Source organism: Notamacropus eugenii, chromosome 5, assembly GCF_028372415.1.
Source record: "Notamacropus eugenii isolate mMacEug1 chromosome 5, mMacEug1.pri_v2, whole genome shotgun sequence".
In the NCBI taxonomy this organism is placed as follows: domain Eukaryota; kingdom Metazoa; phylum Chordata; class Mammalia; order Diprotodontia; family Macropodidae; genus Notamacropus; species Notamacropus eugenii.
This window is the reverse complement of record NC_092876.1, coordinates 31,097,285-31,114,622: the sequence shown is the minus strand read 5'-3', so window position 1 is coordinate 31,114,622 and position 17,338 is coordinate 31,097,285. Positions and strand designations below refer to the sequence as shown.

At 51.7% G+C, this 17,338-nt stretch overlaps 3 protein-coding genes across 5 annotated transcripts; all 3 read right to left on the bottom strand.

Moving 5' to 3' along the window:
- Positions 1 to 1,747: 1,747 nt before the first annotated feature.
- On the bottom strand, positions 1,748 to 3,800 carry SERTAD1 (SERTA domain containing 1). 2 transcript variants are annotated; one of them, XM_072608230.1, is made up of 2 exons: positions 3,591 to 3,800; positions 1,748 to 2,577 (listed from the first exon to the last, which is right to left on the bottom strand). In XM_072608230.1, exon 2 carries the CDS (start codon positions 2,571 to 2,573, stop codon positions 1,908 to 1,910), a length of 666 nt encoding a protein of 221 aa, XP_072464331.1. In that variant the 5' UTR covers positions 2,574 to 2,577; positions 3,591 to 3,800; the 3' UTR covers positions 1,748 to 1,907. The 2 variants fall into 2 exon arrangements, with proteins under 2 accessions (XP_072464331.1, XP_072464332.1); XM_072608231.1 differs by lacking the exon at positions 3,591 to 3,800 and adding an exon at positions 3,406 to 3,557.
- Positions 3,801 to 5,753: 1,953 nt separating this feature from the next.
- SERTAD3 (SERTA domain containing 3) lies at positions 5,754 to 8,038 on the bottom strand. Its single transcript, XM_072608228.1, is given in 4 exon segments — positions 5,754 to 6,944; positions 6,946 to 7,116; positions 7,119 to 7,285; positions 7,768 to 8,038. Coding segments are annotated over 4 exon segments (717 nt in total). The 5' UTR covers positions 7,805 to 8,038; the 3' UTR covers positions 5,754 to 6,602.
- Positions 8,039 to 11,485: 3,447 nt separating this feature from the next.
- On the bottom strand, positions 11,486 to 16,436 carry BLVRB (biliverdin reductase B). Of its 2 annotated transcripts, none has more exons than XM_072608233.1 (5): positions 16,179 to 16,436; positions 13,691 to 13,855; positions 13,462 to 13,551; positions 12,150 to 12,278; positions 11,486 to 11,783 (listed from the first exon to the last, which is right to left on the bottom strand). In XM_072608233.1, exons 1-5 carry the CDS (start codon positions 16,255 to 16,257, stop codon positions 11,623 to 11,625), a joined length of 624 nt encoding a protein of 207 aa, XP_072464334.1. In that variant the 5' UTR covers positions 16,258 to 16,436; the 3' UTR covers positions 11,486 to 11,622. The 2 variants fall into 2 exon arrangements, with proteins under 2 accessions (XP_072464334.1, XP_072464335.1); XM_072608234.1 differs by lacking the exon at positions 16,179 to 16,436 and adding an exon at positions 15,890 to 15,946.
- Positions 16,437 to 17,338: the final 902 nt, after the last annotated feature.

The following is a 17,338-nucleotide window of genomic DNA, read 5'->3' as shown; positions in this document are numbered from 1 at the left end:
GTTGTTTCTGTTTTGTTACTGGACCATTTCCCCTAACCCCCTCAGTTTTTCATAGAGACTCAAGTATCTTCTCCACTCTAGCTCCCCAGCCCCATGCCTAAAAAACGGAGGTTTCTCCCTGGTGCTCATCCCCTCTTCATCTCACTGGAGACCAAGAGCACAGGTGAGGGAGGGCGCCAGAAGGGTGGAAGCCTCCTTAATTCCTGGAGTTGGGCTATTTTCCTTCCTTCTACCCCAGCGTGGAGGTTATGGTGCAGGATTTCTTTTTAAGCATCTTTTCTCCCCAGGGCTCCGGCTTTGGCCAGCCCCAGCTCCTCCCTCCTTCTGCCCTCAACCCACGTCCTCCCAACCGCCCCCCCCCATCTCCCCAGTCCCAGGAAGGACGCGAGCGCCCCGTGCCAGGCCGCTGAGTGTGCAGGGACCCCGCCCAACCCTACTCATTCCAAAGGACTAAGTGGCCTGAGGAATGTGGCCCAGTCATAGCTCCCACAGGCAGGGGACAGACAGATGCACCATCTTGTAGGCGCACAGAATGTCACACACAGCCTGATGGCAAGTGCTCAGAATGTATGAGAGCGGGAAGGGACCTTAGGACATAGCAGAGACTGCCCAGGTCCTTACTGAAGCAGGCTTAATACGATAGAAAACTGTTCCCCAAAGTGGAATGGGCTGTCTTGGGAAGCAGGGAGTTCCCCATCACTGGACATCTCCACCTGGAGGATGACCACTTATTAGAGTTGAGGACACTTTCCAAGTGTCCTAGAACTGGGGACTGTTTTAGGGAGTCTTTGAGATCCAAACTACTTTAATCATAATATTAAGATCTTTAATTTCCAATACAGTAGATTATCAATAGCTACAATCCATAGCCCTTAAGAAACTTCAGAAACCAACTCTTTCATTTCCCAGTTGGGGAAACTGAGGATCTAGAGAGGCAAACAAAAGGGGTGCATGGTCTTCAATTTTTAAGAGTGTAAAAGGGGCCTGAGGCCATAGTTTGGGAAAAGCTACAGTAAAGGACATTTTTGCTTGGATACAGGGGTGGGCTATTGAGCAACAAACATTTATTAAGCCACCTGAACCAGTTCCTGCCTTCACATGCTAGGGTCTTCCACTCCTCTCTGCAGAACCACCATTTTGGGAAGGACTCCAGCCATGAATCCTTCCACTCTCTCCAGACTCTACCCCCTTCTCTTCTAATGTCTTGAGCCTCCCTTTCCAACTTCAAATATTTGTTATTTTCCATGATTAAAATGTAAGCTAGTTGAAGATGGGGGCCACCATACTTACATTTGTGTTTCCAGAGCTTATCATATAGAATTTGGTACACAGGAAGCTTTTAAATGCTTCATCCATCCCCCCATCCATCCATATTCTACCGCACTGAGGTCCCTCTTAGTTCTGAGATTGTATATTATTCAGTGTGACCTTAGAACAGAAAGTTAAAACTGGATGAGGTCTTAGGGAAACACATCTATTCCAACCATCATACAGAAGGGAAGCTGAGGACCAGAGAAAGTGAGAGACTTCCTCAAGCCCACACAGAGAGTTGGAGACAGAGTTGAGACCTACAGATCACAGGATCCAACCTCTTCATTTCCCAGTTGAGGAAACTGAGGCCCAGAGGCAAATAACCTTTCCCTGAGATTACCTGACAAGTAGCAGTAGCAAGGGTCAATAATTCACTTTAAATATGCACAGATGGGGGGAGGGAGAGAGGGAGAGAGAGAGAGAGACAAGGAACAAATTGTTTCATATATTAATTGTTTTCATCTTAAAAACCGTCCACGCTTTCCTCCCCACAATTCCATGACCCCCCCTCACCCCTACAGTCTGTAACAGGAGGGGAGCTCCCAGCAGCTCTAGTCCATTTCAGGTCTCTTGGGGGCAGGCAGGGAACCATTTCCCTACAAAGTCTGTGTACCCACAAGCACATCCATGAGGTAATCTAGTTCAGACACGTCCAGCCCTGGCCCCTGTATCTTGTCCTCTGTTTCCCCAGAGTCTGTTTTAAGATTGGGCCACAGTTCACAGTCATACATGGAGGTGTCAATGTCATCAAAAAGACCCTCCAGTCCATCCTCCAGGAGGAGCTCCAGGGACCCCACAGGGGCTGGCCGCCCAGGATCCAGGCCCAGGTCCGGGGGCCGGCTAAGGGGGGCATCTTCAGGGAAGGCTGTCTGGGTGTCACTGAGGCCCTCAATGTGACTCAGGTCATCCAGAAGGGCTGAGACAGACGTGCACAGAGGGGCATCAGGGACCACTGGGAAGGGGTCAACAGGAGCTGGAGAAGGGGGTTCTGGGGCAGAGGGCTCCAGGGCCATAGAGGACTGAATTCTCCTCAAGGTGTTGACCACCAGGACAAGGTGGCGGAGATCTGGCTCGCCCCTCCGAAGGCCATGGTGGAGTTTGAATATAGACAGGCTGAAGAGTGAGCTGGGGGGCAGGGGTGCTGGGCCAGCCCCCTCCTCAGGGCTTGGGCTGGGAGTGGCCTCCTCTAGCCACCAGTCCTGTGAGGTCAGGTTTTCCTCCTCTTCCTCCTCTCGCTTACGTTTCACTCCTTTGCACAACATGGGTCTGTGGAGAAATGGGGGTATGGGGTCAGAAAATGGTCTTTTGTGAGCATTCTTTTGGTTCTCTCCATCAAAGGACTCTGAAAACCCCTCTCCTGATGCCTTGGGACAATGAATCCCAGAAAATTAGCGAGAGACCTTCTAGTGCAGGGAGTCTTAACCTGGGGTCTGTGAACATTTTAAAAATATTTTAATAACTGTATTCCAATACTAATGAATTCTGAATTCTGTGTTTTATTTCATACACTTTAAAACATTATTCTGGAAAGCAGTCCATGGGCTTCACCAGACTGCTCCAGGGGTTCCAATACTAAAAAGGTCGACCCTCACTCCGGTATAATGGCCCCTGGAGCCCCTTCCAGCTCAGACTAGGATCCCAAGTCACAACACCGCTGGGCCTCAGTTTTCTCTTTTGTACAACTCAGATTGGCCTGCCAGGAGCCGGGGACCCCTCCTCTCCTTCCACAGAGCGGGGCGCGGGCAGTGGGGGCTCGGAGGACGGGGCTCGCTCTGGGCCAAGCAAGAGTCAAGGGCAGAGGCCGGACGCCCCTGGGGCCGGTCGGGTCAGCTGGGAGTGGGGGAGGGGGCAGCCTCAGAAGGCGGGCGCCCCCGGCCCAGCCTCGCTCGGCTCCCCGCCTGGCCCGGCCCGGCCCCGCTTGGTTCCGGCTCCGGCTCGGCTCCCCGCCCGGCCCGGCCTCCGCTCCCGCTTCCGGCCCGGCCCGGCACGGCTGCGGCGGCCGCGGGGGCGGGTGAGTCACGCAGCCGGAGCCAGGGAGCCGGCGCCCCCGCTCCCCGCCCCCTTCCCCTTCCCCGGGGCTGGGGCGTGATTCACCCCGGGCCGGAGCAGGCGCCAGCGGCAGCGACAGCGCCCCGGGTCGGGCCCGGCCTGGCGCCCGGGGAGCCGCGCCGGGAGCATCGGACGCCGCCAGGGGATCGGACTCGCCCGGGATGGCGATCCCCTCTCCGGCCCCCAAAGCCTACCCCCTTCCCCCCTTCCCCTTCGCCTCATTTACATACCCAACTCGTCGGCTGCCAATCAGAGGGTCCGCGACGCCACCAGCAGCCAATCAGGAAGCGGCAGAGGCGACCGCATCGCTCGCTCGCTCACTCCTCCCGCGGCCGGCCCCTGGGTCGCTAGAAGCTGCACTGGCCCGGGCGCGCGGTCGTGGGGTTGCTACTTTCCTCTGTTTCTGCCCCGCCCCTGAGAGGCTCCGCCCCAGGAATTCGGGATTGGTTCGCTTCCGTGATGGGCGGGGCTAAGAGGGAGGCGAGGCCATCCAGGGGCCCAGGTTCCCCGAGCTGGATTCCCCAGGCCCTGAGGCCCGGGACGGGGGCACTCTCTGGTTGGCCAGTCCGTGTGTCTTTGGTCTCAGCTGTCGCTTTCCGGGCTAGGGAGGGCGAGGGCGGGGGTCCGTTCTTGGGCTTTTGGGAAGGGTTGGATGAAGGAGCTGAAGAAACGGATTCTCCCCCACTTCCCCCTAAAAGGGGCTGGGTCCTCCCCTTCTTGCTTGGGTTGACAAGACCCCCACAAGCACCTGTTTAGCTAGCCCACCCCCTTGGACCATCCTTTCCTCCTCATTTTTGCCACAGAGACTCTGGCACCGAAGCTGGACCGAAAGGCCCTGAGGGAAATCGTAGAGCCCTCTCCCCCTTCCCCCTTGCCATCACCTTCCCGACCCAGCCTCCTTAAAAAGCCTGCTAGAGCGAGTTCTGGGGGGGTGGGGAGGGAAACCCTGGGAGCATAGTCTAGGTCTCTAGGACTCGGTGGATCTGTGCGGGATGGAATGGAAAATGCCTGGGGGCTCCGAGGCCCCGAGCTTGAATTTAGGCTCTGCTCCAGGCAGGGTAGACCTGTGTGACCTTGGCAGATCACTTTCCTTTTCTGGGTCTCCGCTGCAAAATCAGGGCTGCACCAGATAGTTTCCAAGGCTTTTGCAGGCCCAGACTCCTAGGACCCTTCCCTCTTTTGGACCCAAGTCCCTGCTTCGAATGAGGAGAGGCTTGAGCTCTTGAGGTCGCTGGGGCTCTGCCATTGGGCGATTCCAAGCAGCTGAGTCGAGCCCTGTCCGTCCCTAACTTCTTGGCAGCTGGGGAACAGATGAGAGAGGCCCCGACGGAGGGGAACAGTGGGGCGGAGTGGGGGGAAGGAGAGGAGGGCCTGCCCAAGGCACGGAAACGAAAGTTACAAGAAAACGAGCGCGCGCGACCTGTGGCTCCGAAGCTAGAGCACCCCGGGGGCTTTATTAGAGGGAGAAACCAGAGTCTTGGGGCCAGGAAGGGAAGAGCTAGCAGGGCCCCCGGGGTGGGTGGGGCAGGTGGAAGGGGCCCAGCTAGACAGCTTTCTCAGGAGTCCTTCCAGCAGTGTCCAGACTGTATCCTGCACCACAAACATACCCCTTCTCTTTTCCCCAACTTGTAGTCTGGAGGAGGGAGAGAATTCTGCAGAACTATCCAGCTGGTCCATCCTAGACTGGAGGGGAGCCATGATCTCCCCACAGCTGAGTAAACTCTCCTCACCAGACCCTGCTTTGAGGGCCAGCTCCTGGGGTTGAGGAGCTCTGCCAGCCCTTTTACACCCCTCCTCCTAAACAAAGTGGGGTAGTAAGAAGAAAGGAGACACTGAGTCAGAGCCTGTCACCACTCTTCCACAAAGCCCCCCTCCCCCAGCAGAAGAAAAGGATTTCCTCCTGTATTACTACACCCCGATATGAAAAACTTTTGGGTTCCAGGACTCTTTTCCATTCTTAGAAATTATTGAGGAGGTACTTCCCGACCAAGAGCTTTTGTTTGTCGAATATCAATCTCTATTTACCATGTTAGAAATTAAAACGTCTTCGTATTATTATTAAAAGTTTTAACATTGCAGACTTCCAGAAAGGGCCCCAGGGGTTCCCCAGGGGTGCACTCTTTGAGAGCAGAGGATTTGAGGTAAGTTTCTTCCTCTTCCAACCCTAAATTTCCCCCTAAAATGTGGAGATTGGATGAGATGATGTCTAACTTCCACGACTAAGTCTAAACTGACCACCTCACCCAGGAGTACCCTTAAAGGCAAGGAGGGCCTGGTGGAGAAAGCGGAAACACCTGCCCCCTGCCCCTATAAGGCAGGCTACCTGTTCCTATCCACCAGAGGCTCCAGGCCAAAAAGCATGATGGGAAGAAGAATGGATTAAAGGGACATTATAGAATTTGAAAGTTTTATTCACAAAAAAAAAAAAAACCCAAACAGGTAAAATAGGTCTTTTCAAAACAGAAAAAAAAGGTGTGACCACAAATAAAGATTCCTTTATCCCTGTTGCACTTCATCAAAGCCTCTTTGGGTAGGGAAGGGGGTGATCAAGCACAAAGGAGGGGGGCAAAGGAGGGGGGTACTCCTGGCCAGGAGGGGGGGAGGGGGGAGGAAGAAGATGTGATTTCTTACTGTTTCCATACCTGTCAACCTTGGGAGTTGGGTGGAAGGGAAGGGGGGGTTGGTCTAGAGCCCCTCCTCCTGGCAATCTGGACTTTGTCTCCCCAGAGGCCCAGGCTCCTGGCTTTCAGCCCTGCCCTGCCCCCTTTTTTTCCCCAGGCAGTTACTCAACCCTGAAGCCAGCTTCTTCATGGGATATGAAGCCAAATTAAGGGAAAAATTAGGGAGTACCCGGGGACCAAGCTCCTAGGAGACTAACTGGAGTAAGAATAGCAGCCCCAGAGTGCTTGGTCCTTGCACACCATGGGCCAGTCAGGGTGATAGGGGGAGAGGAGGAGGGATTCCCTGGCAGCAGCTTTGGCTGTGGGAGGATGAAGACAGGGGGAGCAGTGTTCCATCAAGCCATCAAAAAAGAGAGATACAATCTGTTTTTTTTGCCATCAGCAGGCCCTGAGACTAGGCCAGGAGACTTTCCCAAGTCACAAGGAAGCTTCACTACAGCTTCCTGAGATAGGAAATCTTTGGAGACCACTTTCTTGAAACTCTTCAGAGGTAAGCAAGTATCTAAATGAAGGGTTCAGGGTCCTAGGGGACTTGGGGTCTTGCCCCACACCCCCACAGTCTTATGATCCCTTGATGATTTCCAAAATTTGATCCAGTTCAGTCCAGTCCCATTCTGTCCCAGAGGAGGAGGCAAGGGCAAAAAGTGAGGGCCAAGAATCCCTTTCCACATCTGATGTGTCAATGTCAGGGAAGAGGTCATCAGGAACCAGGTTTCCAAAGTACCTGTTGCCCATGATCTCAAAGCTGCCTAGGGCAGGTTCCTCAACTCTGACAGATGGGGAAATTGAGGCCCGAAGAGGGGAAGGTGTTGGCTTGCAGTCACTCAACAGATCAGGGGCAGAGGTAGGGCTACAACTCAGATCTGGGGGCTCACAGTGGTCTTGTGTGATTCTTAAGCCTCCAGCTTATCACCTCCAGCTCTCTGAGGAACTTGTTGGCAGACTGGGCAGTTGAGGGTAAAAGCAGCTCCAACCTAGGTTCCTGGGGCAAGGCTGCGCTCCTCTCCAGGTTCATCTCTTCCCTGATGTGGTTCAGGGTGTCTGTGATGAGCACTTGCCTCAGGAGGTTTGGGGGAAGGCTAGCTGGAATTTGTCCATTGAAGGGCAAATTAGGGTCTGGCCTATGCCAGACCTGTTGGACATGGAATAAGGGGCCTGCTCCTGGGACTCCTTCCCGACCTCCACCTCTTCAGGATCTTGGTGATCATCCAGGTGCTTTCCATTCACACCAACCACCATTGTCCCTTTATGGGAGAAGGGGCAGGAGTTAGGAGACCCTGCTTGCACCCCACAGGGTCCCTGCTGAAAAGGGTCCCCAGAGAGCCCCGAGTCCTAGACAAGTCTCTGCCACTGACTCGATATGGGGTCTCCGTTAAGACTCTTACCAACTCTAAGTCCCCCTGTAATAAAATAGTGGGGTAGGATTGGAGACTCTGTAAGGACCCTCTTCTGAAAACTGGTAGATGGATTGGACTTGGCAAGGAAAACTTGCCCTATTGTTTTATCCTCAAAGATAAATTTGGGAAATGCCCAGGATTTTGGTTTTATATTATTATAGTGTGAGAAACAGGCTGAAGCAATGGGTAGAGAGAGCTGGCTTCAGAACCAGAAAGTTCTGGGTTCAAATCCTACCTCAGACAATACCTATGGTGGGACCCTGGGTAAGTAACTTAATTTTTAATGCTCTTGGCAACTCAAGACTATTAATTACTGAGAAGGTGCTGACCTGCATAGGTAGAGGGATTAGCCTCATTTGGAATCATGAATTGAGACCTGGAAAGGAACAAAGATATCGAAGTTATTCAATTTTCCATTTTACAAATAAGGAGATTTAGGCTGAGTGGTTCAATGACTTGCCCATGGACGCTTGTTTATAGAAGGATTTGAACTCCCGTCTCTGACACTCAGTCCAGAATGACATCCACTGGGTCTTCTAGGAGTTCCTTTTACCAATAAGATCGAAAGCCCTTATCCTTTTAATATCTCAGTAATCAGAGTCCTCCCCTACCCCCTCCGTCTTCCCCTCTTCCCCCTTGATTTGGACCTCTGTTAAAATACTCTGTCACCGCTTGTGAGTAGTAAGTAGACCTTTCTGGGGCTCAGTTTTCTTATTTGCAAGATGGTTTTTAAGATCCCTTCTAGGTCCTATGATTCTGATATTCCAGGACTTTGATCGCCCGGGGATCACTGCAGTAAGGTCCCCTCATTTTACAGAGGGGAAAACTGAGGCACCAAGAGAGGGAAGGACCTTGCCCGAAATCATTCACTGTCAATTCAAGACTAGAAACCAGTTCTCTAAATTCTCACTGGACAAACCTCAAATAGTTAAACAAAGATGCGCAAAGGACTCATACGTGCCCCACCCTTGGGGCTAAGTACCCATTGGAGTATACTACCTTGCTCCGCCCCTCCCGCCTTAGAAATGTTCAGACAACGCCCATTTGGGCCTATTCTCCAATAAGAGCGCCTCATCCTCTCCAAGCCACGCCCAGAGAGGCGTAGCCCCTTTCCTTTCCCGGAGGCTATAGGGGAATGAAGTGCGGGTTCTGTTTCTGGAGAGAGAAAATGAAACCATTCAGGTGGTGGACTACAACTCCCAGAAGACCATTCCATCTGCAGCTGTCTGGAGCCTCTGGCTGCTCTCTAAACTGCTTTGAAGAAGGAAAAAAACCCATCACACACAAAAATGTAGCAGGAGCTCCTCCCCGCTCCCCGAAATTCCCCAGTCATCCACCCCCATCCCAGATTACTGCTAGAGAAATTCCGAGGTTCTTTTGGGTGAGAACCGGGGAGTTTAAGCAGAGACACAAGCACCTGGGTCCTTAAGCGAAGGGGTGGGAGAAAGGGGCCCCTTCACTTCTTCCTCCTCTCTCTCAGATAAGGCCTCTTCTGATTCTGACTTCCCAGGGCTGTAAGACCTGATCTGATTCTCCCAGATCTCCAGTTTTCTCCTCGACCCCAACTCCATTCCCGGAGGTCTCCCTGCCTCCTCGCAGCTCTAGTCTGATCCATAATAACTCATACGTTTGAATAATGCCTAAATTTCGCAATATAAGAACCATTATCCCCATTTCACAGGCAAGAGAACTGAGACTCAAAGGTTAAAATGCATGTTCCTGGGCACACAGCAAGTTGCACTGGAGAAAAGACTGGAATTCGAACCCGGGTCTCCTCAATCCCAATCTCACTACAGCACGCTGCCTTTTAAAAAGGGCTGTTACAGTTTCCCCATGGGCACCCACCTCCAAGAGTTTGACTTTACCTCACTATCACCACCCCCTTCTGATTCTGATCTCCCAGGGCTCCAAGACCTGGTCTGATTTTCCTAGATCTCGTCCACTTCCCAACCCCTCCAGTCCTCCAAATTTTCCTGCCTCCTCCTGACAGTTCTAGTCCAAGGGCTCTCCCTGCCTCCTCCTCCTCCTCCTCCTCCGACCACCCCCACTCCAGCTCACCAATCCCGGCTCCTTGGCTCCGGATTGGAGAAGGGGCAGAGGCGCGGAGCCTGCGCTTGTCACACCCAGGCTGCCCAGCCCACAGCCCGGCAGCTCTCTGACAGGTTAAAGCCTCCCCCGCGCCACGCGCTGATTGGCTGGGTGAGGTTACCCCTCCAACTACAGGTGATGCTCGTCTGCACTCACTCCTCCTCTTCCCTACCTGCCCTCCAGGCCATTTAAAAACCTGAGTCGCAAGACCACCGAACTAACTAGCCTCCTAGTCCTGCCTCCCGGTGTCGGGGTGGGCCCCGAGCCCGGAGGAAGGAGGTGAGGTGGGGAGGAGGAAAGTTATTTTTCACTAGCTGAAAGGGGACCCCTCCCGACCCCTCCCCCTCGCACTTGGCGGGGTCTACAACGCAGGCGTAAAGAGGCAGCTAACACTGCGGACCGAAGCCCCGCCTGCAGCCAATCGGAGGGGCCGGAGGCGGGGGAGGGGGAGGAAGCGTGGGGTCGCCTTGGCGACCAGCATCCAGCCTTTTCGGACGCCCCGAGGCCCCGCCCTGGAGGCCCGAGCCCTTGCATGCTCACCCTACACGTGTACGCACACCCCAAACGTGTACGCACACGTGCACACACACTAATCGACAGGTACCCGAGGGAATTGAGACTGATAAGGAGACAGAGACAGATTGGAGAGGGGAGATAGACAAGGACTGAGACGGGGAAGGGGAAATAAAAGAGGAGAAACAGAAAGGGAGACAGACGGGAGTGGAGAGGAGGGAGGAAAGGAGAGGTAGATAGACACGGAGGGACAATGGAACAACCAGCGAAGTGAGAGAGAGAGAGAAAGAGAGAGAGGGAGAGGGAGAGGGAGAGGGAGAGAGAGAGAGAGAGAGACAGACAGACAGACAGACAGACAGACAGACAGAGACAGAGAGACAGAGAGAGAAACAAGGGAGGTGATATAGACCAGGAAGTAAAAACAGGGAAGGCGAGATTGGAGACAAAAGACAGGAGAGACAGGTGAGTCAATCAGATGGGGAGACAAATACAGGGAAGGAGCCAGATGTAAGGGAAGGAGAAAGTTATTCTGTTATTCCGCCCCCCCCCCCCTGCAGATGCATTCCCAAAGCATTAATGAGGTGTTAAACTAACTGTAGAGATAATCTCACTTTTCAGATTAAGTCCAGAGGAGAACAATGGGGTTTAGCTAGAAGACAAATTAGCCAGCCTCAGGGGACTCTAAAAAGTGAAACCCTAAGAAGTTTAAGGTATTGCAGACTGCTGAATTGTGGCTTGAGACCCCTACTGGGAGGGAGAAAGCAGAATTTCCCAGCTCTATCAGCCACATCTGTCTCCTGGACTTGCCCAGAGGTGGAGCCCCTCCATCCAGCCGAGAGTTCCTTGGTTCCAAAGAATTTGAGGGCTGAAGGGATACACATTCCAGGCAGATGTGGACACAGAGAGACAGTCCATCATGGAAACAAAGCAGCTTCAAGGCCCTTGCCCTGGCAATGGAAGAGGATCACAGCCTAGGAGCTTGGGATGTGAGAACTACCATGCCTTTCAGGACTAGGAGTTTGTTGTCTGCCAGACGAACAATCTTGCAGACTGAAATTTGAGCGTACTCTTCCCGCGGACTTTGTATTTGTGGGAGAGTGATCTTCAAGCTAAGGGGGGGAAATGTCACATACTTACTGTTCTAACCACACTGTCTTCATCAATACCTTTTTTAAAAAAGGTTAATTAAGCCTACAAGATGGTTACTGAGGGCTTGTAAGTTATAGTGTTAGGAGAAAAGACCCATAGGGTTACTGAATCTGAGGTAGCAGCTGCCCCTCTGAAAACCCAACCCTGCTGAACAAGTATTAGAAATAAACCAGAGGGGTACTACATGGATAAAGAGGGAGAGAAAGAGACACAGAGATAGATATACAGAGAGAGACAGAGACATACATACACAGAGAAGGAAGGTAGAGAAGTCCAGGAGTCTGTATCACTCAGCACTTGGTACATGATCCTTTATTGTTCTGTTTGCTGCTTTCCCCTCATGACCCCACTCAGCAGTGGGCCAAGCCTTGCTCCTTCTCACCCATGGTCCAGCTAGGTAGGGGCTGGGCTCATGGTACAGATGCCTTGTTCTCCTAGGTATACTGATGAGAAGGGTAGATGCTATGTCCATCATACTCGGTTGTGGTGAGGCATCGAAGCATAAGGTGTCCCAGGTCATGTTTGGAGATCACTCTGAAGGGACCCCGTCCATCCACAGTCACATTGTAGGCCCCTGTCAGTGGTTGGTCCCCAGCTGCAGTGGGAAGAGGAAGGGAAAGAAAATCTTGAGGATCAACTTCCCCTTTCTCTCTTGTCCTGTCTAGAAAGGGGGATAGATGGATGTTCTCCTGGTTCTGAATGAAGACATCTCCTGGGGACCAGGGCTTAGGCTCATAGACTCAGAATCAACTCAGATACTCTCTCTTTACAGTTGGGGAAACTAAAACCCCAAGGTCACATAGTTGAGCCAGGGCATGGATTAACCACCAAATCTCAGAGTTGGAAGGGACCTCAGAGGTTACTGGATGAGTTTAAGAACTTTTTCTTTTTCACCCAAGGGACATCCTTAAGTAGGTATGAACAAGGAAGAGCCCAGGGCCTGCCTCCCAAAGTCACAAACCAATGTGTGGAGGCATCACAGCCACATAGTGTAGACCCGACTCCAACAGCAATTTATGCATACGGATGTGGTCATCGGTCACTGCCTGGAGCCGGGCAGGGACCTGAGCTGGGTCCCACAACAGGAAAGCTGCAGAGAGAGCAAGAAGGGGACAGTCTTACAGAATGGAGTAGACAGCCCTGGCCCAGCACCCTGAGAAGTGGTCAAATACCATCTATTAAAGACAGGGAACTCATTCCCTCTGGAAAAAGCTCATTTTACTTCTGGACAGCTCTCATCATTAGGAAGCCTCCTCCCCTCCCCATTAGAGAATCTCTTTTTGTTTTTAGCAGTTTTTAATTCATAAGGAAATTTTAGAAATACAAGAAGACAGAAAACCTTTGCTGTCTTAACACCTATATAATTTGGCTCAAGTTGGTGTTCCATCACAACAGGTTATATGTAAATTTAGATAAAAATTTGATGACGGTGTGTTGTGTCCACTAGTTTCACACTTTCTCATACTGTTTGGGTTTTATTTGTGTCTTCATTAGGAAATTTTTGCTTGTTTGTTTGCTCTGATGTTGAGCTAGCATCTGCCTTTCTTCTTTCTAAGGTTCCTAATTTTCCCCTCTAGGGGCAAACAGAATAAATCTAATCCCTCTTTCACAAAATAGCAATAATAGTTTTAGCTAACATTTTTATAGAATACTTGTTATATGCCAGGCATTGTGCTAAGCACTTTACAAATATTATCTCACTTGATAATAATGATGATAAGTAACATATAATACCTACTATGAGCCAGGCACTATGCTAAGTGCTTTAAAAATATCTCACTTGATATGAGTGATTATAATAGCTAACATTTATATCGTACCTATGATGTACCAGGTCAAGCAGTATCTCACAACAACCCTGGGAGATAGGTACTATTACTATTTTCATTTTATAGGTAAGGAAACTGAGGCAAATAGGTTAAGCAACTTGCCCAAGGTCACACAACTAGTAAGTGTCTAAAGTCTTCCTGACTCCAAGTCTAGCCAATCCTGGAAGATAGGTACAAGTCTAGCCAATCCTGGAAGATAGGTACATGTCCTTCTAAACTATTTCTATTCCAACTAAATATCCCCAGTTCAGTCACCTGGCATGGTCTCCAGACTGCTCTCCAACTTGGCTGCTCTCCTGTGGACCCCCTCAGTCCATATTTGAGGAAGCCACTCATAACCCGCCTCAGATCCTCCACCTTTTCCAATCCTTCCCCTACCCCCCAAGATGGGCCCCAGGCTGGCCAGGTTTCCAGGCTGGGGTTAAAGGTCCCCGCTCCACCCACCCGAGGTACAGGCCACGACCTTGTCCACGCCATGGGCCTTCATGGCGGCCACAATGTTCCGGGTGCCCTCTGACATCACGGTGGTGGGACCTTGGAGGGGAGGACAGAGAGTGATGGTCACTGGTTGGAGGGGGTGGAGGCAGTGGGAGCGGTGGAGGTGGTGGGGGTGGTGGTGGCTGAGGGGGCCGGGGCACAGGAATAGGCCGGGGGCACAAGGGAAGTTCAGTACTCAGGTCGCTGCCGGTGCCCAGCAATATAATGACAGCATCCTGCCCTGCCACGGTCTCGTTCACGTTGGCTGCTTTCAGGACATCACCCACCACCACCCGGGCTGGCTGAGGACCATCAGAAGGTAGCTTGGAGGCATCCCTCACCAGCACTGTTACTTGGTAACCTGGAGATGGAAAAGAGACAACAAGAGAGATGGAGAGGTCAGGTGTTGTCTAGTGATTAGGAACCTGGGACTCTGCATCTTAGAATGGCCCAACATCAACAAACTAGAATTTATTAATCACATACTGTATGTCAGGCACTGAGCTAAGGATACAAAGACAGGTGAAAGACAAGGCTTGCTCCCAGGGAACTTGAAATCTAATGGGGTCCCCAAAAGAGGAGACAATATGCAAACAATGAAGTACAAATGAGATATAGATAGGATAAATCAGGAGTGGTCTCAGAAGAAAGGCACTTAGATTAAGGAAGGCCTGGAAAAGTCTTCACACAGAATTTTAACCCACCAGACTATGAGAGGCATGGTTGGTACGATAGAAAGGAGCCCTGGATTTGGAGTCAGAATGCCTGGGTTCAAATGCTACCTCTGACACTTACTACCAAGGTGTCCTTGGGCAAGATACTTAACCTGTTTGCCTCAGTTTCCTCATCTGTAAAATAAAGGGGTTGAACTAGAGGGCCCCTGAGGTCCCTTCCAAGTCTGGCTCTGGGATCTCATGATCCTAATTCCCTCAGGAGGTAAATAATGCAAGTACGAAACAGGAGGGAAGGATCCGAATTGAACATCACAAACCCAGAATTCTCTCCCTTGTCACCTGCATCAAGCAGGCTTTCCTCACAGCTGCCCTTTGAGAGAGGCAAGGCAGATAATACTCTTGACATTTTACAAAGGAGTAAACTGAGGCTTAATGACTTGTTTGAGGGCTGTCTGATGAGTATACGTTGGAGCTCCAGCTCCAGCTTCGACACCAGGCTCCCCCTACAACAGAGGCTGTTGTCCTTATAGAGATTTGGGAAATGAAGGCCCAGGGATGTCCACATGTCCAGCCTGCCAAACCCTCTTGTATGTTCTCCCAGGGTGTAATCCCGGTGGTGAGCAGCAGGGAGAAGCTGGGGCAGGAGGAAGTTGGGAGAAGAATGACTCAGCAACTCCCAACTTCCTCACCTCCCCACACTGCCCCCCCTACTCCTGAAATACTAGTCAGCAAGAAATCCTTCTCTTTCTTTCTGCCCCCTCTCTCTATCACATGTCACAAAAGGGGATCCTTGGACACTGGGAGCTGGGAGGAGAGATTCTATGGGTTGGATATTGCTTGGGGAGTATCCATTTCAAGGGCACCCAGGTGGGGAGGGGTGGAAGGATACCAGAGGCACCCCCACCTGCCCTTATGGGGCCCTCAGATACCCTGTTATCTCTCTCACCAGCTGGGTCAGTTAGTGCCTCTCCCTGTTGCCAGGTGGTCTATCTGTGGGGCTCAGACTAGGCTCGGAGCTGGTGTCATTAGCAGGGGCCCCCAAGATCCCCTCCCAATACTCTCCTAAAGGAGCATTTACCCCCCTTCCAGATCCAGCCTCTTCTCCTGGCCCAGGCCAGAGCTGTAGCTCTGGGTTGTTCCATTCCAGAGGCCAACCTTATGAAATTACTAAGTCCCATGTTGGAGACAGTGTTACCCCGTGGTGACTTCTGCTCATAATCCTCCTCCCAGAAAACTAAGTGTTCCCTATGACCCAGCTTTGCTCTGTGCCCTACCCCTATGTGCCCCACAAAGATCCCTAAAGAATCCCCTTGGCTCTGGCTCCATCCCCATGTCTCCCACAGCCCTATCCCCATGCCTCATTCTCATGTCTCCACCAGATCCCCACCTCTCAGTTCCCTGTGTCCCAGAGTCCTATTTTGCATCTCATTTCCAAGTTCTCTCAGAACCCCCCTGTGCCCCATTATCTTCTCCAGGGACCCCTGTGCCCATTCCTGCTTTCCATGTGTCCTTCAAACTCCCTACACCTCATCCATTCTCTTCTTCAGAATCCCTTTTGCCCTCCCCCCAGTCCTCTCACTTAAATCCAGTTCACTTGCATGTCATGGCATCACCTCCCTGGTGTTATGGTCCTCTTCGAGAATGAAGGACAAACAGCAATTCCCTCCCCTCCCCTCCCCACCCCAGCTTTCTGTATTCTGTCCCTGTGCTAATCTTCATACCCGTCCTGTGCCCTCTCCGTGTGCCTCTTCTCCATGCCTCCCTCAGCCCTGGGCTAATCTCCAGGCCCTCCTCTAGGCTTTCTACGCCCTCTCTTGTGACTTTTCTCCATGCCTCCTCCCCCCCCCCCCCCCCCCCAGCCCGTGGGCTAATCTCCACGCCTCCACCCCTCGATTTTCCTCTAACCCTTCAGAGTCCCGCAGCCCTTCTCTGCGTCTCCACAGAGTCCTCAATGATGTACCCCATCCAGGTGACCCTTCACCCCCAGATCCCAGGGCCCTTCCCCCATGCCTGCTTGCACAGCCTGAGCCAGAGTGGCGAGCCCGGTCCTGCCAGTAGCTCCAAAGATCGCAATCTTCTTGATGTTCATGCTGCCAGGGACCGGGGATCCACTCTGAGAGAATCCCGCTCGTAGCCGCGAAATAACAGACCCGGATCTAAGGTCCCGCACTCTGGCCGCCCACCCCACCCCCTGGGGAGGCGGGCCAGCGAGGAGACCCCGCCTCTACACACGCCTCCCCCTCCCACCCCGCCCACAGATGGGCTGGCACGCGGTCCTCGTTAGCCCTGGGGTTTTAATTTAAAGGTCCCTGTAGTAGACACAGCCCGCTCCTTAGGGTTTGTCTGGAGAAAGCACAGAACTGGTAGTTCACTCAGAGAAATCCTCTACACCTTTATTTTACAGGTGAGGAAACTGAGGCAAAGAAATGACTTCAATTTAATACAAGTCAATTTAATTCAGCCAAAGTGTGTGCAAGGCACTGAGAGGATGTCAGAAACCAAACAGTTCTGGTCTTCAAAGAGCTTTTTTTCGGTCAAAGTCCAAGATAAAAAGTTGGGGATATATGTATGTATTGTCCTCTCCAGCCCATGTTTCCAAAAATATATTCCTAAAGCAATAAGTCTGACTTTGCTACTCCCTTGCTCAGTAATTTCCAGTGGCTCCCTCTTGCCTCCAGAATCAATGCAAAATTCTCTGCTTGACTTTTGAAGCCTGTCACAACTTGACTCCAACCCACCTTTCCGGCCTTACACATTTCTCTCCTTCCCCCTTTCTACAAGCCAGTAGAATGCAAGCTCTTGCCTGCAGAACTCATTTTGATTTTGTCTTTTTATTCCTAGCAACTAGCACAGTGCCTTGAATATATGAAGTCCTTTGTAAATACTTTTTGTATTGCCTTGGTTTGGAACTGATTGGATATGGGGGTTGGGGAGACAGAGGAAAGTATCAAGGATGACCTGAAGGTTTTGAACCTACGGTGATGAGAAGAACGATGGAGCTTTGGACAGAAACGAGCAAGTTGGTTGGAGGGACATATTTAAATAGAAAGACATTCTCTTTGGGGTCTATGGGGCTTGAGGAATGTGAACATGGAGCTGTCCAGCAGATAGTTGGCATTGTGGAGTTGAGGAGAGAGATTAGGGTTGCTTATTGAGGTATGAATCCATGA

Bases quoted from the DNA above. Each gene is read 5' to 3' on its own strand.
- SERTAD1 (XM_072608230.1), bottom strand. From the start codon at position 2,573: ATGTTGTGCAAAGGAGTGAAACGTAAGCGAGAGGAGGAAGAGGAGGAA.
- BLVRB (XM_072608233.1), bottom strand. From the start codon at position 16,257: ATGAACATCAAGAAGATTGCGATCTTTGGAGCTACTGGCAGGACCGGG. The intron at 13,856-16,178 runs GCATGGGGGAAG...TTCCATCTCCAG, and splicing joins GGCTCAGGCTGTGCAAGCAG to GTTACCAAGTAACAGTGCTG. The intron at 11,784-12,149 runs GTTTGTGACTTT...TTCCCACTGCAG, and splicing joins TGTGATGCCTCCACACATTG to CTGGGGACCAACCACTGACA.